Raw genomic sequence first — 24,473 nt, 5'->3', positions numbered from 1 at the left:
ATTATTGAATAGATATTCATTGCGGGGTTTAAACGTTTCATCATTTAAGCATTCTTGACTTAGTCAGAAATTCTATTATGGCAGATGATGTAACTTGGATTAGTGAATAGATATTCATTGTGGGTTTTAAACGTTTCATCATTTAAGCATTTTTGACTTAGTCAGAAATTCTATTTTGGCAGATGATGCATTTGGACAACCTCATTGTAGCGACGTAACACTAAAACCGTTTATGAAACTTTGTATATTTGTATTTGATGTATGATATTGATATATTTAAATAATCTCTATAATTATGTCAACGATCGACATTTACCTTATAACTTTTAAAATTATGAATTTTGAATGAACTCTTTTAAAGATAAAAGGTCAGAAAATTGTCGACAATATTATTGCGACACTAGACAATATATGTTATATATATATTAGTAAAATAAGTAAGGCACTTATATATATTTATCTTTAAATCTTCAAATTATATTCATATTCAATGATTCTTCTTGATAAACAATTTAATTAAAATCCCACGTAAAAACGCAAATATATATATAAAAAAAGTTATTATCTTTAAAAATATATATGTTGTATATCACTGAGTAAAGTAAGTTTAGTATTTATATAAATTTATACTCAAAAATTGAAATGATTATATTTGAGCTCAACAATTTCTATTGATAAGAAATATTTTTAATTCAAATCCCGCGCATGCGCGAATACAAATTCTAGTTAATATATAAATTTAATAAAATTTTAAAATATTAAAAATATATAAAATTAATTTTTTAAAAATACTATATAAAAGGACATGTTAGAATTAATAGAAGACACGTCAATTAGCGTCTCAGTTCTTTTTTTCCTCAGTGGTAAATTCGGTTATTAGAGCGTCTCAGTTACATAGGTCCTTTTTAGCCCTAGATTATCTCTACGTTATGACGTCATCACAACATTTCTTTTAATTTCTCCCACGGCACGAATTGGTTTCAGCTATTGTGTTTTTGTATTCAGTTAACCAATGACCAGAAGTTTTTATTTGTTAGTCGTAATTTTATATAGTATTTAGCCAGTCTTTCTTTATGCAATCTTTCTTCAGTTCATATTTACAATATTAATCAGGTCAACTGATTGATGACCTTTTCTAGTATTTATCTTTTTTTAACATATCTTTTTTTTATATTAGAAAGCTTTTAATTAAACAATTAATTGAAATAGATAATTTCCAACTTGGTGACCGAAAACTCGAGCGCCGCTCTCTTTTCTCCCAAATAGTGAAATTCTAGTTTTTTAGATATGTGATTAGGAAGCCACTCCGGTGGTTGGTGCTTCTCGCCGACACCGTCAGTGGCTTCCCCTTTCGTTTGTGCTGTAATTTTTTTTTGGTTTTGCAATTCTTTTATCCCTTTTATTTCGTTTGGAGAAAGGCTTCTCTTGGTGGAAATGGTAGATCTTCACGGCGAAGGTGTTTGGTTCTGTCGGTGGGTAGCTTCTCCAGAGAGGATTGTTGTTGGGTGTCCAAAATATGTAGATCTGGCGGTGCTCTGTTTTTGTTGGTGGATCTCGAGAATTGGTTTTCGGGAATCCATGGCCATGGTCTCATCTGTTTTTGCTGTTCGGTAAGCTGGCCTTCTGGCTGTTCCTCTTCGACGTCTTGTTAGGGTTAGATGGAATTGCTTTAGTTGGTGTTTGGTAGTGGTAGCTTTATGGTGGTCCTTAGTAGTATTGAGCAGTTTTAGTAGCTTTCGTTTGGTATGTTTCAGCTCCTTGCTAAGCAAAGGTTTCGCTTTGTTTGAATGTTATGGTAGAACCGTAAGTTTGCCGAGTTCCTTCTTCTTCTTATTGTTCATAGTGGGTGACTGGGTGTTAGTCTTCTCCTTTTACGTCGGTCTCGTCTATGTGATTGGTGTTCTACGAGAAGTTAGGCCTCGCTCCTCGCATTTTGAAGACTTCTAGTTTGACGTTCTTGGGCATATCAATATCGTCGTCGCTTCGAAAGTGAGTGGTCTTGCTTGCCGCTTTATGAAGTCCCAGACTCTTGGTTACGAGAGATCGGCTCTCATCGTGTTAGGAGGTGGTTGATGTTACTCTTGAGTTGGCCGTTGGCATCCTTGGTAAATCTCATCTGTTTGTGCCTTAGAAGAAAAGGTTTTTAGCTCTCTTGGTTCTATTGTTTCTCTTAAGGTTTTATGGCCGGTTGCTTTTGTTCTTAGATTAAGGTTGTTGTCCTCTTTCGTTCTAGTTATCAATGCTCTGTTTTGTATGATTTTCTTTAGTTCCTTTGTTAGTTTCCGGAGAAATCTTGTTTTCCTCCGACCTTTGACTCCGAGGACATTTGTATAATACGCCCGCTTAAGTCTCCCCTCTTTTGGACGTAGTATACTATTTTGTATTTTATTTTAGTTAGAACCAAAATTATCAATAATAATTCCAATTGATAAAAAAATAATAATAATAATAATTCCCAACTTCGGTGAATATAGGAATATCCTGAGAACCCTTGCAGGCTTGCAGTCAAATTGTCATTGTCGGCCTTAAAATTTAGCAAAACGAGAAATAAGATATAAAGAAGAAAAAAAAACTGGAATATGGGCGAACTTAGATACCAATGCAAAAGGATATAAAAGTGTAATAATACAGCACTATATGGCCAGAGCGGAATAATCAAATTGGTAACAAAATGTACTTAATGTAGGCACGACGCTTTTGGATGTCGTATATATAAATACAAAATTTCATCGAAGAGAACATTAACTTAACGTGGAACTAAAATTAGCTTTTAACGTAACAATATCAGGCTTGATTTGGACAATTGAACTCAATATGCAAATAAATAGTGATAGAGTTGTTTATTTTCATGATATATAATTAAAACATTTATTAGCGATATATTAAATTATATGAGGATAAACTCAAATGAAGGCCTAAAGAAGAAGATTTCTTAGGATTTGGTTTTTGTGTTTTATACAATATCCAGAAATTTTCCTGGTTGTTGAGTGCAAACTTGTTAAATGCAAAGTTGCTTATACATATGACTTATTCAAACCGATATGGTGATAAGGTTTTGCATATGTAGCGATAAGGTTTAAACTTTCAACTAGAAGTTTGAATAGTTGATTCATTAATTTTATAGAGAACTTGGTAGTACTATGCGCTGTCCCTCAAATAATACTTTTTTATTTAAAATAAAAACTTATATTTCGGTTTATATTTTAATTTTGACAAAAACTATTTCTTACAATTGTTTATAAGTTGTATTGATACATGTTTATTATCACAATAGATTAGAATCCTCACTTGTGTGAATTGTAATTATGATGTATTTTCCATCACTGGTAATATAAAACAAGATAGGATCAACAAATTGTTATATAAAAAGAAGAGGAAAAATGGCTTTTGTATATCTGGACAATTACGATGTGTTGAATTTATACATCGGACTATTGACCGTTCGAACATACATGCAATTTTAAAATATTTGAATTGCATACATGAACTTTTGATTTTGTGCTCAAATATACATAAACGTGTTTAATGAATATTAAAATTAAAATAAACGACGTTGTCTTGTAATAAGTTGAAAAATTAAAATTGAATGAAAATGGCTAAATCTACCGTCGAACCGCTGACATTTGACTTACAAATGGAAGCTATATACCACTGAACTACATAAACTTTTAATAAATTCAACGAATATATATATATATATATATATAACTAACAATGACGGTTCATCTTCTTCCCCCTAAACCCACATCTTCTTCACCATAAGGGTTTAAACCTCAATTCCTCCCACTCTTACTCTTTCTCAATCTTCCAAGCACTCCAATTTCGACAACTTCCTTGAGAACAATCTCCCTCACCAGTCACCACGAAACCCTAACTCAACAAACTCTCCTCAGGTTCCTCCCTTCGAAGCTCCGTCACCATTCTCTCTTCGCTCATTATGACTTCGCCGTCTTCAACTGGGCAGTTATGCTCGACACGTTCCGCCACATCTCCACATTGGCGAGGAGGAGGAAGAAGTAGGGTTAGGGAGAAGAAAATGATGGGCCATTATTGTTATTATATATATATATATTCGTTATAATTATATGTAAAACTTATGTAGCTCATTGGTAAGTAGCTTCCCTTGACGTACAAAGGTTGAGGGTTCAAATGTAGCTTTACTCAGTTTTGGTTGAATTTTAAATTTTCAACTTAATCCAAAACGACGTCGTTTCAATATTTTTAGACACGTGGACTCTACGTTATAGTGACTTAACAGAAAGACTAACAGAATTACTCATTAAACACGTTTATGTATATTTGAACACAAAATCAAAAGTTTATGTATATTTAAGCACAAAATCAAAAGTTTATGTGTGGAATTCAAATATTTTAAAACTGTATATATGTTTAAGCACAGTCAATAGTCCAATGTATATATTTAATATATTGTAATTGTTCAGATAGTAAATCAAGATATATGTGTTTAAAAAAAAATTAGTTTCGATTTCATGCGGTTGGGCATAGGATCATAGTGCTGTTTTTCGAGGATTTTTCAGGCTTAGTTTTTTTTTTCTTTAGTAAGAAAAAAAGAAAGAGAACATAAGTACTGTATGTGTGGTGAATGGGAAAAAAGGTCAAAAGGGGTAGTTTGTGCGAGGCAAATATTAAATCCTAAATACATATGCTTTTATGGGGTGATTGGCATTTGTGGTGATCTTTTGCATTTAGTTGTCAAAGTGTGTATTGAATTTTAAATTTTCAACTTAATCCAAAACGACGTCGTTTCAATATTTTTAGACACGTGGACTCTACGTTATAGTGACTTAACAGAAAGACTAACAGAATTACTCATTAAACACGTTTATGTATATTTGAACACAAAATCAAAAGTTTATGTATATTTAAGCACAAAATCAAAAGTTTATGTGTGGAATTCAAATATTTTAAAACTGTATATATGTTTAAGCACAGTCAATAGTCCAATGTATATATTCAATATATTGTAATTGTTCAGATAGTAAATCAAGATATATGTGTTTTAAAAAAAATTAGTTTCGATTTCATGCGGTTGGGCATAGGATCATAGTGCTGTTTTTCGAGGATTTTTCAGGCTTAGTTTTTTTTTTCTTTAGTAAGAAAAAAAGAAAGAGAACATAAGTACTGTATGTGTGGTGAATGGGAAAAAAGGTCAAAAGGGGTAGTTTGTGCGAGGCAAATATTAAATCCTAAATACATATGCTTTTATGGGGTGATTGGCATTTGTGGTGATCTTTTGCATTTAGTTGTCAAAGTGTGTATTGAATTTTAAATTTTCAACTTAATCCAAAACGACGTCGTTTCAATATTTTTAGACACGTGGACTCTACGTTATAGTGACTTAACAGAAAGACTAACAGAATTACTCATTAAACACGTTTATGTATATTTGAACACAAAATCAAAAGTTTATGTATATTTAAGCACAAAATCAAAAGTTTATGTGTGGAATTCAAATATTTTAAAACTGTATATATGTTTAAGCACAGTCAATAGTCCAATGTATATATTTAATATATTGTAATTGTTCAGATAGTAAATCAAGATATATGTGTTTAAAAAAAAATTAGTTTCGATTTCATGCGGTTGGGCATAGGATCATAGTGCTGTTTTTCGAGGATTTTTCAGGCTTAGTTTTTTTTTTCTTTAGTAAGAAAAAAAGAAAGAGAACATAAGTACTGTATGTGTGGTGAATGGGAAAAAAGGTCAAAAGGGGTAGTTTGTGCGAGGCAAATATTAAATCCTAAATACATATGCTTTTATGGGGTGATTGGCATTTGTGGTGATCTTTTGCATTTAGTTGTCAAAGTGTGTATTGACGCTAAATCTAGAATAATTAAAACAACTAGATGAATATTAACTCCAGTAGTTTATGCTTTTTAAACAATTGTGCTACTAATTTATTTTTATTTTTTATGTAGTGCTTATTTTTATTTTTATTATAATTAGGGAAATCTTGAAAAATATAATTTTGACGTTGATTTTTTTTAATACTTCACATAGGTTTTTTTTATTTTATAATTATATTATTAGATACATGGATGAACAATTTTGTTTTGAGAGATTTAATCATTATACAATTTTTGTCTAAAACTTCTTAAAAAATATTTCAAATGAAAACATGAATTTTGTAACAAAGAGTTTTTTTGGTTGAATAAAGTTTACATTCATCAAAAAAAAACTTAAGAATTTAGATATATTCATATTTAAGCTTTTCAATTATATACTATGAAACACTAACATTTTCTTTTATCAAGAACTAACTTTTTAATAGATATAATTAAGATAGACATCTTCCTTTCATGTTAGTTTTTCAATTTCTTGAATATAACTCTAGAATTTTGTTTTTAATAAGAATTTCATTTAATTCTCTTTTTGACAACTTCTACAATGAGAATACAAAAATCTCTTCCTCTTTGTCTCTGTATTTTTCTAAAACCAACATTCTACAGTTTTATTCAATTATCTTCTATTTGATAGTGAACAAAATCTCAATCTTTTTCATATTAAAAATTTATATCTTTAGAGACAAACTCTTCAAACTATTGGCAAAATTGTAATGCTTAAACCATATGTCCATATATTCATGGTTTACGCCAAGAGGAATAAGTGGCTATTTGATTCACTCCCGACGTCCTTTTGTCTTTTGGTGATGCATTTAATTTTTTGAGACATGTTCTAAGCTTTTCAAAATTTCTTATGTAAAAATTGAAACTGTTTTTGTAATATATAAAAAAAATACATGAAAGATGTTTCATATTCCTTTTAGTTTAGATTTGTTTATTTTTGATGAGTGTGGTTTGTTTACTTTTGATGAGTGTAGACTTGTCACTCAAATGGAGAGAATTAGACATATTTCCTAATATAGATTTAAAAGACTACAACTTGACGAGGATCACAAGCACGTTTAACCCATAACCACACTACAAGAAAACAAGCTATTCCCGACTGCGGTAAGAGTCGTTAAGTAGTCGTTAATTTGCTGTTTACGACTCAGTTACGACTAAAACATGTAGTCGTAAATCCTTAGTCATTAAAAGAATAGGTCATAAAAATAGTCGTTATTTAACGACTACGCTATGACAGCATACCGTTGTCGTAAAAATAGTCGTAAGAGAGTCGTAAACTTTTACGACTACGATACGACAGGGTTACGATTAACCAGCAGTTATATAGGCAGTTGTAAAGGAGTCGTTGTGTTGTCGTAACATTTGAAGACTCGGTTATGACGGATTTACGACTAAACATGATGTACAATATTTTTGCTTGTAGTCGTAACATACTTGCTACTGATTTACGACTATTTGGCTACTATTCTATTATGCCCCATATTACATCAGTTTAGCGACTAATGTGTTGTGGAAAACAAATTTGTAAATGTTTTAAATTGAAATTGGTACATGTTTCTCAAAATATTATGAAACCAATATTGTAAATACAACAAAAACAAGACTGAGACAATAAAGTCATATTAACCGATGATTTATAATACAAACCAAAAGAGACAATTGCATACCAAGTTTCTCATAAGAAAAATATATTGGTATACATGTGTCTCAACAAAAGAGACAAGTTCAACAAAAGAGACGAGTTCAACAAAAAGAGACAAGTTCATGAGTTAGGTCTAAGAAATTGGAGATTGAGAAGTTAACCTAAGAAGCATCCATGTTTGAAGTTGGAGAAGGATCTGAATTTGAAGGTGGAGCTGTTGCAGGAAGTGTGGTTGAGAGTGGCTCTGTGGTTGCTTCAGCTGATTGAGTCTTCAAAAAGTCCATAAAGGCCGGGTCAGTTTTGCGCAGGTACATCTCCACTAAGGACAAGTGCTCTAGCTTGTCCTTCTGCTCAGCCACAGCTTGGAAATGTAGTGCTTCACGGGCCGCATTCTCTGCATCACGACGTAGGTTATAAGCAGCCTGCTCTTCGATTTTATGTTGAGTTTTTCCTTCATTTTCTCTTGCAATGACTGAAACATTGCATACTGTTGTTGTTGGTTTTCCTTGCCATTGAGAAGAGGTTGAAGAGTATGCTTAAGACTTCCAACACCATACAAATTTCCTCGTGAATCTTTCTGAGTGGACTACGAAAAAAGAGAGAAAAACACTACATAAAGAGGCTGTAGAAATCGAAAGATAATTCAATGTGGGTTGTGAAAAATTAAACTTTACCTGAATAAATATGCTTGTGTAATCATTTGCTGTGAGCTCTGGAGGCTGTGAAGTATGTTCCCCAAGGTTGGACAACTTCTGCTACAAGTTCTTCTCATAATTGAGAGAGATTTGCTCCGCCTTCCGGTCAACATAAGTACCACTTGGCTTGGTATGTGTCTTAATAAAAACCTCACCAAGACTCACCGGTCTTCCCAATTTCGTTTACTGCAATGTTACAAGAGAAGCAAGGGTTATGACATCATTTAAAGCTCCAAATGTAAATAAAAACAAAATATATGGGTGTATAAAAGTTACTAACCATTTCGGTATGGATTTGCTGATAAGACTTTGGCCCTGTAAGTGGACGTGAGGACCAAGACCACCACGATCAGACAAACGAGCTTGATAGTAGGTGAGACTCCTTTGTTGTGCTTCTTCAGTCTCCCAATACTCAACCATTGTTCGCCAAATAGTATCTACGATCCATGTTGGTCGCTCTCCACTCGTCTTGACATTGCTAATCATGTCTTTCATCCGGCGTTGGCAGATGAGCTCGAAAAACTGTTGAACTGTCCCAGTAATCAAAGGATCCCATGTGTGTGTTTTCTACAAAGCAAAGAGAATATAATGATGTTAGTGGAAACTCAACAAGTAAACATATATGTGAAAAGGTTAAGAGAGAAAAAAACTGTACAGCAAACTCGATGAAAAATCTCTCTTGTCTGTCCCGAGGCACACATGACCAGCTGTAGTATGGACCATTAAATTTATTTGTAAAACTTTTAGTAATCTTCCTTACTAGTCGCGATTTTTCGTCTCGAGTAAACCTGCAAACACATGAAATAGATGTCAAAGATTGAGTATGATTCAACAGTACTTATACATATATATAAGACCAACACAAAACAAAACCTATTAAGAACAATCAAAACAGACATGAATGTTCTAAAACTAACCATCATAGAGCATCACCGACCATCACACAACAACAAAAAATTATTTTACTTAACAATCAAGTAGAAGATAGTATTAATACCAAGTTGTGTTTAGCATTGGTGTGGGGGAGAGGACGGTGGTAAACTTCTCACGGTTTGGCACTCTAAGAAGGGCATTTAACGTGATAATCGTGTCCTCCTAGAGCTCCGGATTTGAAGCCTCAGAACCTTCATGGTAGTTGTTACTGTGAGATGATGGATGACTCTGAGCTTGAGAGTTATCAGCTGGAGACGGTGGAGGATCAGTACCACACTGTCGCGGATTGTTGTGGACCTCCTCTGACGAAAGAGGATGTTGAGTCTGACGTTGTTGGTTCACCGAGGTCTGGAAAATCGTCTGTGGCGGTGGGGATAGTTGCGGATCTGTGGTGCTACTGACGGTGAGTGTCGAGGGAAAACATGGTCTTGCTCTTAGGTTTGAGGATGGGGTAAATCTGCTGTCGGCGTAAAGTTTTATTGACTCGGTAGAGCTTTTGGTCTTCTCGCTTCCTTGATGGGGGTCGACCCTTCGCCTCTTTGGAATACATTAGGATCCATCTTCCTCTTTCTTCCTCGCTTAACTGGAGTTTTGGTTGGAGAGCCTTAGCTGCAGACTTCGTTGCAGATTGTGTTGAAGCCATCATGAAAAAGAGAATCGGGAAAGAAGAGATCGGAGATAGAGTGAAGTATCGGGGATAGATAGAGAAACCGAAGAGGATTCAGATTGAAGGATTCGGGAAAGAAATCGAAGAGGAGAGGCTCAGGGATTCGAAGAGAGAAATCGAAGTGGAGAGAGTATCGAGGTTTATCAATTAGGCTAATGAGATAGAAAATTAGGGATTTGTTAAAAGGGGGGAAAATTAGAGATTTGGTATCCCGGGTAAACCAAAATTATTTTGGTTTTGGGGGTAAATCGAAAAATTTAAGGAATTAAAATTGGTTTCTCAGGTTAATTTGAGTTAATCTGCATCTTCGACATCATAATCAAGATTTATTGGTTCATTTCTTTCTTCTAAATTATCGAAAACCAGATCTTCACTAGTAGTCACCAATACAGCATAATCATTTTTTGTTTGCAAAAGAGTCGGTTCTTTGTTCTCATATTATCCTGCAATGATTCCCCTCGGATTAAATTTTAAAATATTGAGCCATTCCTTCCTTGGTTTCTTTGTGTATGGCTAGGGAATATAGCAAACTTGATGCGCCTGGGAGGCTGTTTAGGAATATCAACAAAAATATGAGTTACACATATATATATATTATCGACATTAAAATATATATATATATATATGTACCTAGATTAATGGTTCTTATTTATTATATTTTCTCGATGAAAGAACGTCTATGACACCACCATTGTTCATCCGAGTGCCTCTATCCATAACAGGGTCATACCACTTACACTTAAAAAGTGTGATTCTCAAATTGACCATCCCCTCATACTCGAGTTCTATGATATCAGTTAAGGTCCCCTAGAAATCCGCTGCATCGGATGCATCAGTGTAATTTTCACCTTTAACACAAACTCCATAGTTACAAGTCTTTCGTCCAACACCATGATCATGTGTATGAAACAAGTAGCCTCTAGTAAAATACATTAGCCATGTTTTGACCTTGTTCAAAGGTCCATGCACTATCTCTTGAACCCAGGTAGGAAATGGATTTGTGGTGTTCCAGTAAGAAACCTGCATATATGTAACAATATATCTACATATTTTATAATTATTTAAATATATAATAAAAATGCTCCAAATAAGAATTATATAAAGACATTCATATTCTTTAACCCATAAATGATATTCGTAAGCTCTTATGGTGGAGAGTTCTTTTTCCGAAATTCCTGGATATTTTGCACCAATAAAATCCTCGAACATACTATATATACAAGACCAACACAAATATATGAGAAATTTTTTGTGGATTATATATATAATAAAGTTTATTTTACTTAATCGATATAAACTTAATTATATACCTCTCAATTGGCTGAAAATAATCACAATTCCGTAAAACATATGCATGTGCGCATTGATAGTCTCTTTCAGACAGCCATATTTTATTCATTTCTCCACTTGGACGGTCGATGTGAGTAAATATAGGAGGTACTCCAGGGACATGATATACATGGGTTTCACCTTGATCAAATTGTGTTAACCTGACCGAATGAGAAAAGTAAATGACTTTCAAATAAATGATAACAGTTTTATCTATCTTGATTGATTTTAGAATTTACCTTGATTTTGTTTGTATATTTGCGGCAAAGTAGTGCTCTGAGAAATAAGCAATCTCGTTATTGATATAAGATTCAACAATTGATCGTGCTGCATATATTTTGTTCTTTGCTTTTCCTTTCAATTTTGTAAAAAACCTTTCAAATGGATACATCCACCTATATTGGACAGGGCCTACTAATTCAGCTTCGTAGGGGAGATATATAGGTAGATGCTCCATCACGTCGAAAAATGATGGTGGAAAGATCTTTTCCAAATTGTATATGATCAGAATTATATTCTGTTTTAGAATTTGAATGCGACTTTTATGCAAAATTCTCGCACATAAGTCCCGGAAAAATGCTCCAAGCCCTACAGTATAGAATGCCAAATATTGGGATTAATTACTTTCAAATTACTATTTGGAGACTTCATAAATATAGGGATATATGAACTGGTTGATTAATACATGATAATGCAAGGTGGATGTTCCGGTCTAGGAGTTCTGCAAAGATAAATGGAAGTAGTCGTTCCATAAAAACATGGCAGTCATGAGTCTTCATGCCTGAAAACTTTCCATTTTCCATATCAACACAACTAGCTAGGTCTGATGAATAGCCATCAGGAAATTTCACCGAATGTTTGACACATTCTAGTAAACTTGTTCTCGCTTCTTCTGTCAAAGTGAAGGGTGGGAAAGGAGCTTTACCATCACTATCAACATGTAACTGTAGCCGAGAACAGAATTTTTGTATATCCAATCTTGACATGATGTTGTCTTTTGATTTACCCTTCACAACCATAAGAGTATACATGATGTTATCCAAAAATTTATTCTCTGTATGCATCACATTAATATTGTGTCGAAGATTGAGGTCCCTCCAGTAAGACAGCTCCCATAATATGCTTAACTTATGCCAGTTGTGTTGTTTTCCATAGCCAGCAGTCTTCTTTTCATGACCATTTCCACCAACGTCCTTGGTTTTTGGTGGTTTTACTTCAGCCAAACGCTTGTAATAAACTTGCTCACCAGTCAACGACTGAGGTGGATACTATCTCGAAGCATCTTATCCCTTTAGGAAGTCTTTCTTATTCCTCCTTACTGGATGACCGTGAGGAAGAAATCTTCGATGACAATCAAACAGACATGTCTTCCTTCCATTAGGGAGATAAAACGATTTTGTATCTTCCATGCAAACTGGACAAGACAATTTACCATGGGTTGTCCATCCTAATAACATGCCATACGCTGGAAAGTCACTTATCGTCCACATTAACGCTGCCTTTAAATTAAAATTTTCATTCAACATAACTTGTTCCTATATTCATATTGATTTCTTCCCCATGTTTATACCAAATATAATATTCAAGGCATAAATCCATTGCTAAAAATATGATTCCAAATTCTTTTTCCCGACATAAATTTATCGTTCTTACAATGACTACAAGGACAGTGGAACATACCCCCATTATTCTGTGATAGAGATTGACTATTTGCAAATACCATGAATTGCTCCATCCCCGTTGTAAACTCCGCCGAAAAATTGCCTATCACTTCATCGAACCTCTTATACATCCACTCTCGAGAATTACTGTAATTGTATTTCCCAGCCATTATATAAGAATAATCAAAAGATATTTTTTTTCTTTTCTTTTTCTTTTTCAAGATTTTTTTTCCTTTCTTTCTTTTTCAATATTTTGTTTTTCCTTTCCACAAATGTGTTTGTTTTGATCGAGTGAGGAGAGAAGAAGTGGTGAAGCTGATAAACATAGAGGCAATTTTGGCGACTACCAAGCGACTAAAAAAATCAATCGCATAATACAAGTATACCAACCCCCAAACGAAATAAACGTGATTTTTAAATATTGGCAGTTTACGACTTTTATACAACTACATTACGACCTGCCGAAAGTGTCGCGTAGTAGTCGCTAAATAATGACTACGCAGCGACAATATGTACGACCCGCCGAAATTGTCGCATAATAGTCGCCTAATTGGTGACGTAAATGCGTCTACCGAACTAGTCGTAAATTAGGGACTATATAACGACAAGGCTATGGCTGCATTTATAATTCTATATATGAGTCGTAAGATAGTCGTTAAGTGGCGACTATTTTGACGACTAACGGATGTTGTCGCAATTTAGCGACTACGTTACGATTGTTTTTATTTAGTCGTAGTATAGTCGTAACGGAGTGACTAAATAGTCACTAAATTTAGCGACTGAATAATAGTCGTAAAATGTAGTCGGAAATGGCCAGTTTTCTTGTAGTGCGAGTAACATGACCAAAACAGTCAACCATTTGTTTATAAACATGAGAGAATGGTTGACTGCTGTCAATCCAAACCGTCAAGCATAAGCTTGGGCATAAAAACCGTACCCGAATACCCAACCCGGAATCCGACCCGAAAAACCGGGTTAGGGTAGGGTACGAGTTTGCCTATAAAACCCTATTGGATTCTATTTTCTAATACTCGTGGGTTCGAGTTAGGGTCGGGTAATACCCGGTACCCGTTTGGGTACCCATTAAACCCGAACATATAAACATATTTATAATATTTATCATTAATATAATGCAATTACCCCAAAATTATGATTATAATTTTGAATATTTCATTTAGTTTTATACCTAAATATCAAAAATAATCAAAATATCTAAAATATTTTGTTATGTAAGTCAAAATTTAACTAAATTTATTTAAATTTAATTATATTTTTTCGGGTACCCGGTAGTTCGGGTACTAATCGGGTTTTAAAATTTGTAACCCAAACCGACCCGAACCCGATAGTACCCAAACCGAACCGAACCCATATATCTAAAAATACCCAATGGATTCTATTTTTCTAAACCCGTTTACCCAAACCCGAATGAATAATACCCGAACCCGAACGGATTACCCGAATGTCCAGCCTAGTCAAGCAACAACTCGTTGCAAGCCATTTTATTAGATCCAACGCAGATTTAGCTTGGGTCCCAACCCAAACTTATTTACATTTTTTACCTTTTCCTCAATAATTGAAATTGAAAAAACATAAAAAAAAAAAGTTATAAAACTGGAGAAAGATTCACATCATTACTTCTTTATTCTTTATCTACTATCTCGGCTACGGCAAAATTTTGTGTGAATCACGCCACATATCCTAAACCTTTGCCATATAAAGGTTTAGTTTGCAAAAACTTGTAACAGAAGGCTAAACAAAACAAAACAAAAAAAAAAAAAGAAGAAGCAAAAAAAAATTGTATGGAAGGAAGCAACGAAACATGCGTTTACAAGAACCCAGACGCGCCAGTGGAGGCGCGTGTAAAGGACCTTCTCTCTCGTATGACTCTACCGGAAAAGTTCGGCCAGATGACTCAGATCGAACGTGTCGTCACTACTCATCCCGTCATTACAGATTACTTCATCGGTATATACGAAACAATCCACACTCCATTTGTTTTTTTTTTTTTTTCTCTGTTTTGGTTTAAGTCAACGACCAAAACTTTTTAGTTTCCCAAGTTCCAAAATTTTTTTTGGGGGTTACAGGTAGTGTACTAAACGGTGGAGGGAGTTGGCCGTTCGAGGACGCCTTGACGTCGGATTGGGCTGATATGATCGACGGCTACCAAAACGCAGCGTTAGCGTCGCGTTTGGGTATCCCGATCATCTATGGCATTGACGCCGTCCACGGCAACAACAATGTCTATGGAGCCACCATCTTTCCCCACAACATCGGCCTCGGAGCCACCAGGTTTTTTTTTATTTTTACCATTCTCTTTTCACACTTTGAGATGTAGTGTTGTGTATTTGATTAGGGTGTTAATTGTTATAGTGTTGTTCAAATTAGATTGGATTCTTACCCTAGAAGTATATTTTGAACAAGTGTTTTTTTTAAAATGTGATAGAGATGCAGATTTGATCAGAAGAATCGGGGCTGCAACAGCACTTGAAGTTAGAGCTTGTGGCGCTCAATGGGCGTTTGCTCCATGTGTGGCCGTAAGTTCTTAATCGCTTACTCAATTAATTGAATGGAGCATTTGGTGGATACCTTTGAGTGTTCTTATGAGAATATGTTTTATTTGGCATCTCTCATATCTTAACAACATTGTGAGTATGAGCTATATTTCAATACATGAGAATTTGCCTAATCCTTAGACGTCTGTCTATACAGGCTTAGTGAAAATCAAGATTATATATAAGAGGAATGGAAGAAAATAATGAAAGTGATTTTTTTTTTGTTGACAGGCTTCGAGAGATCCGAGATGGGGACGATCCTATGAGAGTTACAGTGAAGATACTGACGTTATCTGCGAGTTGAGTACGCTTGTATCTGGCCTACAAGGCGAGCCACCCAAAGAACATCCCAGTGGTTACCCATTTGTTGCAGGAAGGTATATAACATATACTTCTAGCTAGATATATATATTATGGATTTGATGTAATTTCTTATGGATTTGTTCACATATGTGATAGAAACAACGTGGTGGCGTGCGCCAAGCATTTTGTTGGAGATGGTGGTACCGAAGGGGGCGTAAACGAAGGGAACACCATTGTGTCATACGAAGAGTTGGAGAGAGTACATCTTGCTCCATATTTGAATTGTCTTGCTCAGGGAGTCTCTACGGTTATGGCATCTTACTCCAGTTGGTACGGACATAAACTCCATTCCAACTATTTCCTCTTAACCGAACTTCTCAAACAGAAACTAGGTTTCAAGGTTAGCCAAAAAAATTGACTTGGATATGAAAGAGGTGTATGATTTTAAAGCTGTGTTGCCTTTGCCTTTTTTTTTTTTTAGGGGTTTATCATTTCAGACTGGGAGGCTTTGGAACGGCTTAGCGAGCCGTTCGGTTCAAACTACCGCAACTGCATCAAAATCTCAGTTAATGCTGGAGTCGATATGGTAGATTCTAAAACTCCTAGCTAGTTAATGATTTTTCATCTCTCTGGGATGATACAAAGAGCTAAGATTTAGTTAATCAATGTTACTCCAGGTGATGGTGCCTTTCCAGTATCAACAGTTTATAAAGGACCTCACTGATCTGGTGGAGTCAGGGGAAGTAACGATGTCTCGGATCGATGACGCTGTTGAGAGAATACTCAGAGTGAAGTTTGTTGCTGGTCTTTTCGAACATCCTCTCACGGACCGCTCTTTATTGAGTACTGTTGGCTGCATGGTGAGATCTCTTGTACAGATTAATGTCATTAGATTTTAATTAGACAGGAGTGTTGGGACCAGAACATGATTGACCTGTTTTTCCATTACTCCAGGAACATAGAGAAATAGCGCGTGAATCGGTTAGAAAGTCTTTAGTTCTCCTAAAGAATGGAAAAGAATCTGAGAAGCCATTTCTGCCTTTAGATCGTAATGCCAAGAGGATTCTGGTCACTGGAACTCACGCTGACGATCTTGGATATCAGTGCGGGGGTTGGACAAAGGCATGGTTCGGTCTAAGCGGGAGGATCACAATTGGTAATTAAAGTGACTTCAATCAATGTTGTTAGAAATTTTTAATGGTAACGTATCTAATATGGTCTGAAAAATGCAGGGACAACGCTTTTGGATGCCATTAAAGAAGTAGTTGGAAAAAACACCGAAGTGATTTACGAGAAGACTCCTTCTGAAGAAACCTTAGCCTCGGGTCAAGGCTTCTCCTATGCCATTGTTGCGGTGGGGGAACCTCCCTACGCAGAGACATTGGGAGATAACTCGGAACTCACAGTGCCCTTAAACGGTAACGACATTATAACTGCGGTTGCAGAGAAAATACCCACTTTAGTGGTCTTGTTTTCTGGACGGCCATTGGTTCTTGAGCCACTGGTTCTTGAAAAGACTGAGGCTTTGGTTGCTGCTTGGCTTCCTGGAACCGAAGGGAAAGGGATGACTGATGTCATTTTTGGAGATTATGACTTCGAGGGGAAGTTACCAGTGAGCTGGTTCAGAAGCGTTGACCAATTGCCGTTAACCGCTGATGCCAATTCGAATCCATTGTTTCCACTTGGTTTCGGTCTGAACTACCATTCGGCCGAGAACTAAAGTCCGGTCTGTTGAAATGTGTGCAAGTGTGAAATTTATTTGATATGATGGGAGTATGAGTGGCGTTTGTAAATTTCTATTTTGAAACAATTCATATCAAATGCTTCTGTCATTGTCTTTGCTTTCTTGTTCGACAAGAAACTGTTGTACAAATTTCCTATTGGTCTTGTTTTTATTTCTTCGCAATAAATGGACACTGGAATTACGGGTAGCTTGACTTGTGAAATTTATGAGAAGACAAAATTCTAATATTAATGGTTTCAATAGAGGAAACTTTGTTTAGACAGTTGATTTGATAAATATAGTCTCATATACTACTACAAGTACGTCTACAAGCCAGGAGTGGTGCTTCTGTCATTGTCTTGCCTTCTTGTTCGACAAGAAACTATAACTGTTCACTGTTGTACGAATTTCCTATTTCGGTTGTTTTCTCTTTGCAATAAAGAGAAACTGATCCAAAATTAAACCATAATTATTTTTTTCTGGGAAGGGTTTACCTGTAGCTTGATTTGTGATATTAATTATGAACATACAAAATTTTAATTTTATTAGTTTCTATAGAGGAAGCTTTGTTAGACGGTAGATCTGATAACTCATAGTCTCTTATGGTAATCCCATTAAACGAAACTAACATAAAAGAAAAAAAAATCATCATCAACTGTTTGATATTGGTGAGAAGTAATAAATGTTACATGCGTGCAGGTTGAGGTTACCAAATTTGTTTTGTGCCCTCTCTTTCATCAGACTATCTATCTGAAAATGGATCAAATTCTATGTTTAGTTATAGTAAAATTGTACGAAGACAAATTAGGTTACTCAAGAAGAGAAAAAGTTGAAATAGCTAAAACATAAGCTTACAACTTTCAACAAACATTGATACAAGATGGATACAACAATAAGGGTGTCTATATATAAGAACATAAATTTATATAGAAGGCCGGGGAGCTACATATGTTATAAACGATCCTAATCCATAAGCTCCACATTCTCTACATGGTTGATCAAAGTCAAAAACCTTGAGCAGGGAGCCTTCTTATCTACAATTCCGAAAGTGATTTCAATTCTTACCACAGTATTCTCCACAATATTGTAGTNCAATGCAAAGAGGATTCTGGTCACTGGAACTCACGCTGATGATCTTGGATACCAGTGCGGAGGATGGACAAAGGCATGGTTCGGTCTAAGTGGCAGGATCACAATCGGTAATTAAAGTGACTTCAATGTTGTTGGAAATTTTTAATGGGAACGTATCTAATATGGTCTGAAAAATGCAGGGACAACGCTTTTGGATGCCATTAAAGAAGTAGTTGGAGAAAACACCGAAGTGATTTACGAGAAGACTCCTTCTGAAGAAACCTTAGCCTCAGGTCAAGGCTTCACCTATGCCATTGTTGCGGTGGGGGAACCTCCCTACGCAGAGACATTGGGAGATAACTCGGAACTCTCAGTGCCCTTAAACGGTAACGACATTATAACTGCGGTTGCAGAGAAAATACCCACTTTAGTGGTCTTGTTTTCTGGACGGCCATTGGTTCTTGAGCCACTGGTTCTTGAAAAGACTGAGGCTTTGGTTGCTGCTTGGCTTCCTGGAACCGAAGGGAAAGGGATGACTGATGTCATTTTTGGAGATTATGACTTCGAGGGGAAGTTACCAGTGAGCTGGTTCAGAAGCGTTGACCAATTGCCGTTAACCGCTGATGCCAATTCGAATCCATTGTTTCCACTTGGTTTCGGTCTGAACTACCATTCGGCCGAGAACTAAAGTCCGGTCTGTTGAAATGTGTGCAAGTGTGAAATTTATTTGATATGATGGGAGTATGAGTGGCGTTTGTAAATTTCTATTTTGAAACAATTCATATCAAATGCTTCTGTCATTGTCTTTGCTTTCTTGTTCGACAAGAAACTGTTGTACAAATTTCCTATTGGTCTTGTTTTTATTTCTTCGCAATAAATGGACACTGGAATTACGGGTAGCTTGACTTGTGAAATTTATGAGAAGACAAAATTCTAATATTAATGGTTTCAATAGAGGAAACTTTGTTTAGACAGTTGATTTGATAAATATAGTCTCATATACTACTACAAGTACGTCTACAAGCCAGGAGTGGTGCTTCTGTCATTGTCTTGCCTTCTTGTTCGACAAGAAACTATAACTGTTCACTGTTGTACGAATTTCCTATTTCGGTTGTTTTCTCTTTGCAATAAAGAGAAACTGATCCAAAATTAAACCATAATTATTTTTTTCTGGGAAGGGTTTACCTGTAGCTTGATTTGTGATATTAATTATGAACATACAAAATTTTAATTTTATTAGTTTCTATAGAGGAAGCTTTGTTAGACGGTAGATCTGATAACTCATAGTCTCTTATGGTAATCCCATTAAACGAAACTAACATAAAAGAAAAAAAAATCATCATCAACTGTTTGATATTGGTGAGAAGTAATAAATGTTACATGCGTGCAGGTTGAGGTTACCAAATTTGTTTTGTGCCCTCTCTTTCATCAGACTATCTATCTGAAAATGGATCAAATTCTATGTTTAGTTATAGTAAAATTGTACGAAGACAAATTAGGTTACTCAAGAAGAGAAAAAGTTGAAATAGCTAAAACATAAGCTTACAACTTTCAACAAACATTGATACAAGATGGATACAACAATAAGGGTGTCTATATATAAGAACATAAATTTATATAGAAGGCCGGGGAGCTACATATGTTATAAACGATCCTAATCCATAAGCTCCACATTCTCTACATGGTTGATCAAAGTCAAAAACCTTGAGCAGGGAGCCTTCTTATCTACAATTCCGAAAGTGATTTCAATTCTTACCACAGTATTCTCCACAATATTGTAGTAGATCACTTCGAAAGGCTCCACTAGAAAGCTTGTCGACAAGACAATTTCACCTGCACTAGTCATCCCGGCAATGTATAGGAAGGAATGTGAAACTGCATACTTCCAGTAAAATGGCAATGTGTAGACAGTATTCGACCATTTGACCTCATCAGTATGATCCTCTAGAACCCTCAGCTCAAAACTTTCTGTGCCTTCATATATAATACCAGAATCTGGCAACAATATGCCCAAGTTACCTTCGTAGTTTATGAGAGCTGAACCCAAAATTGGTAACTCAACATCTAGAAAATTGAACCTCTCCGATTCAACATCAAAGCATACGACCATATAACCTGGTCGAGTTCCATAGCCCATGCGCTTAGCTAAATAATATAACACCCCATCAATGCATACCTCAGTATGTAACGCTTGATGGGGTATCGAACATTCGACCCTTTTCCAGGTCACTTCTCCCGTTCCTAATGTTGAAACTCGACACACATAATCATCAGACACGGTCAATACCTTGAAGACTTTGCCGGTAGGATCATACCCCAAATAGGGTCTACTCAGATTCCTCTTGGTTGTCGCTACGGGTAAAGACATGTACTGTCCTGTGCTAGGGTTACAGATCATCGGCTTCCTAGATTTGGTACAGATCAAACCAAGTATAGATGGACACACATCATCCGAAGAACCCAAACCTTTAGGGAAATGCATCTGGTAATGCGGATATACACAGGGGTAGTCTTGGTCTGGATCTAAATCCTGAGGCATGGAGTACAAGATCCGCTTACCCTTGTATAGGAAGGTGAATAAGAGACGCGGACGAACCGATGACACTTTCAGGTACAGTTGGGTGAAGTCTCGACGACGAAGTAGGCAAGACCAGAGCTTCGACACACAACGACACCTTGCCACGTCTTTCACTGGCAACCTTGAGAATATGTCGATGAAGACATCAGCTGGGATCTCCTTCTTGTATTCTCTTGGTGGGGACTTGCTTGCGCTGGCAACTACTTGCTTCTGCCTTTTTTCCATGGCGGCGTTTAACCCTAGACTCCCAAACATGACTTGTTTTTTATTTCCTTTTTGTTTTTCGAAGGTGTGGACACATTTTCTATTTATAAGGACTTAAAAGGAGGACCACAGCTGGTCTAACTGATGGTGATATTGGGCATGTTCGTTTCATCGCCGCAAGTACCTGCGGTTGCGGCAGCCGCAGCTATTATTGTTCGTTTGGTTGCCACAGGTACCTGCGGTGTGACGCTGCGGCAAACGTATCTTCACATTTTAAACGTTGATTAGATGCGGCGATTAAAAATGTTGTGTTTACCGCTGCCGCTGCCGCTGCCGCAGCCGCCTGCGTCGATGAAACGAACATGCCTATTGTCTTGATAATTATTCATTTCATTCAAACATAATTAGTTCCTGAATCTACCAAAAGAAAAAAAAATCTCTCATAATGTAAACTAGTTACATTTTATGACTCGAAATAACCGTTATCTTTTACCGGCAATTATATTTTCGCGCGTCATTTTTTAAAACGTTCGTTTCCATATATTTTTTGAGCTAAGAAACTAATTTGAATTACAAAAAAAGAAAAAAACATTAATTTTTATTTCGACAAATGAGACTGATCATTTATGTTTTCTCAGTTTTCAGTTTTTTTTTTTGTAACTCAACCTAAAATTGCAAAGAGCACGATAACAAATATATACCAATTTACTCCCAGTTTACAAGGTATATGAGAGTATTTATGTTTGTCGCAAAATTTGTGTGGGATCATAAAAGAAAATATAAATTTCGGAGGATGGATTTCTAAGGGATTTGTTTTTCTCAAAAATATTGTCTTGATAATTATTAATTTCATTCAAACATAATTACATTAGTTCGTGAATCTACCAAAAGAAAAAAAAATTATCTCATAATGTAAATTAGCTACATTTTATGACTGAAAATAACCGTTATCTTTTACGGACAATTATATTTTGGCGCGTCATTTTTCAAAATGTTCGTTTCCATATATTTTTCGAGCTAAGATACTAATTTGAATTACAAAAAATGAAAAAAATAATTTTTTATTTTTGACAAATGAGACTGATCATTTATGTTTTCTAAGTTTTAATTTCACTTCTTCTTTTTCTGTAACTCAATCTAAAATTGTAAAGAGCATGATAACAATTATATACCAATTTACAAGGTATATGAGAGTATTTCTGTTCATCGCAAAATTTGTGTGGAATCATACAAAAAATAAAAATTTGGGAAGATTTATTTGTGACGGATTTGTTTCTCTCAAAAATATTTTGGTATTACTCTATTTGCGACAGATTTTCTAGTATATTCTCTTAAAAATCGCTAGTTTTCTTGTAATAAAAATTCACTTGAATAATCAATATTCGTAAGTCAAACAAATAATAATTTATACTAGAACTAAACAACAATAAAAATATGAATAGATGTAAAATCATGAGTGATATACCTTAATCTTTTTTTTTTTAATTTAAAAATTATTAGAATAGTGGAGTAAAGACTTAAACACGAAATCTCATGCACATTTTCGTTCATGATGATATACTTTAATCTTTCTCAAAAATGATGATGATGCAATATTTAGCTTGGAAATTATCGAAACTATTTGTGTGTTCATTCCATCTAACAAAAACTAAAAACAGAGATAAAATGTTTTGTATAGCTTTTAAATAGTTGGGTATTTTGAACTTTTATTAAAAAAGAGAATAAGCAGTTACACTTTGTCCAAAAAAAAGGCAGAGAATAAGCCGTTACACTTTGTCCCAAAAAAAAGCCCTTACACTTTTGACACTTTTAAAATAAAAAATAAAAACTGAGAAGCCGTGTAAGTTTAAAAGATGTGTAATTAAGCAAAAGTTCTCACAGCCACTAACCAATAATCTCTTAAATGGCTAACTTTTTTTTTGTTTATTTGAATTTATATTAATCCATCAAGAACCAAGAAATTACAACAGTGGCAACTGACATTTACTAAAATCATTTACTACGATGGTGTCTTCGTCCACCTTCGTCTACTATCGCCCAAAAGAACTGCCGTCATCCGCAACTAGAGTCTATGTGAACCGCCTTCGTCTGAAACCGGAGCCTGAGTAAACCGCCGCCATCTGCAACCGGAGCCTGAGTGAACCGGCATTGCTTCCACCTCTTCAAAGAAAGAAAAAAAAAACCCTAATTGTTTTAGCTGATGGGCTTTGTATTTTGATGGGTCTTTTCTCTGTTGGGTTTTTTAAAACCAAAATTATGTTACTAAAACATAAAAAAGTGGACTAACACATTTTCTTTTTTTCCCTTTTTATGATACTAGTTTTTGCGAATTCAAATTTCTCTCCCAGGCGCCTTTCCCAAGAAGAGATGAAGGAAGCTATTAACCAGATCTCAACTACTCTTCTCTACCAGATCTCAACTACTCTTCTCTCCCAGGCGCCTTTCCCAACCTTTTATCCAACGGTTTAAACCCTGTCTACATGATGTCTCCGCTAACCTCCGACCCAAAACCTAGATCGTGCTCAGCCGATGATACTCAAACCTCGCTTCCGACCATTAACTTGCTGATTCCAACCTATTAATTGCAGAAGTTATTGCTCCCCTGAACCCTCCCAAACCATCTAACCGTTTTGTTTTCAGTTTAACTGTCTCAAACTACTTCCCTTTAAACTTTTCCCACTTCTTCCACCATCCACTTCAGAGGACATCTACCTCAAAACCGGGCAATGGCGAATCGAATCCCTTATCACCTCAAAGGAAAGGAGCCAGTCCAAGGTTTCTCACCGCCTCCACACAAGAGAATTAGAGCTCCAGACATCGACACTTCTGACCTGATACAGGAGAACTCTCTAACCCTCATTGGCCGTCTCATAAACCCTGCAGGACAAAGAATGCGAGCTCTCTTTCCGTTCCTTCTCACCCGCTGGAACCTACAGGACAAAGCTGAAGGCTCAGATCTGGGTCAAGGTATTTTCCAATTTAGATTTGAAACGGAAGAAGATTTAAACCAAGTGCTAGCAAACAGACCTTACCATTTCGACCAATGGATGGTTATAATCCAAAGATGGGAACCAGTTATATCTCCAACCTTCCCAGCTATGATCCCTTTCTGGACTGAGATCAGAGGCGTACCAAAGCACTTTTGGAAAGAGGAAATGGTCAAATCCATTGGTGAAGTATTAGGAAAAATCCTTGCGTGGGACATCTCCCCTGCCTCTGTCAGAGTGAAAGTCCTTATAAATGGACTA

The 24,473-nt window shown here is 35.6% G+C and overlaps 2 protein-coding genes across 3 annotated transcripts; one reads left to right on the top strand and one right to left on the bottom strand.

Moving 5' to 3' along the window:
* LOC104790931 (beta-glucosidase BoGH3B-like) lies at positions 14,469-19,342 on the top strand. 2 transcript variants are annotated; one of them, XM_019246727.1, is made up of 10 exons: positions 14,469-14,759; positions 14,879-15,083; positions 15,238-15,328; positions 15,578-15,723; positions 15,806-16,049; positions 16,131-16,235; positions 16,327-16,509; positions 16,604-16,698; positions 18,465-18,571; positions 18,644-19,342. In XM_019246727.1, exons 1-10 carry the CDS (start codon positions 14,594-14,596, stop codon positions 19,129-19,131), a joined length of 1,830 nt encoding a protein of 609 aa, XP_019102272.1. In that variant the 5' UTR covers positions 14,469-14,593; the 3' UTR covers positions 19,132-19,342. The 2 variants fall into 2 exon arrangements, with proteins under 2 accessions (XP_019102272.1, XP_010515030.1); XM_010516728.2 differs by lacking the exons at positions 18,465-18,571; positions 18,644-19,342 and adding an exon at positions 16,882-17,580 and having other exon boundaries at positions 16,604-16,805.
* On the bottom strand, positions 19,995-21,284 carry LOC104790930 (F-box protein At3g47030-like). The gene has a single exon (XM_010516727.2). The coding sequence runs from the start codon at positions 21,274-21,276 to the stop codon at positions 20,098-20,100; it is 1,179 nt and encodes a 392-aa protein (XP_010515029.1). The 5' UTR covers positions 21,277-21,284; the 3' UTR covers positions 19,995-20,097.

This window comes from Camelina sativa, chromosome 6 (genome assembly GCF_000633955.1).
Source record: "Camelina sativa cultivar DH55 chromosome 6, Cs, whole genome shotgun sequence".
Classification (NCBI taxonomy): Eukaryota; Viridiplantae; Streptophyta; class Magnoliopsida; order Brassicales; family Brassicaceae; genus Camelina; species Camelina sativa.
Note: the sequence above shows the minus strand (reverse complement) of the source record. Positions and strands in the feature narration are given on the sequence as shown.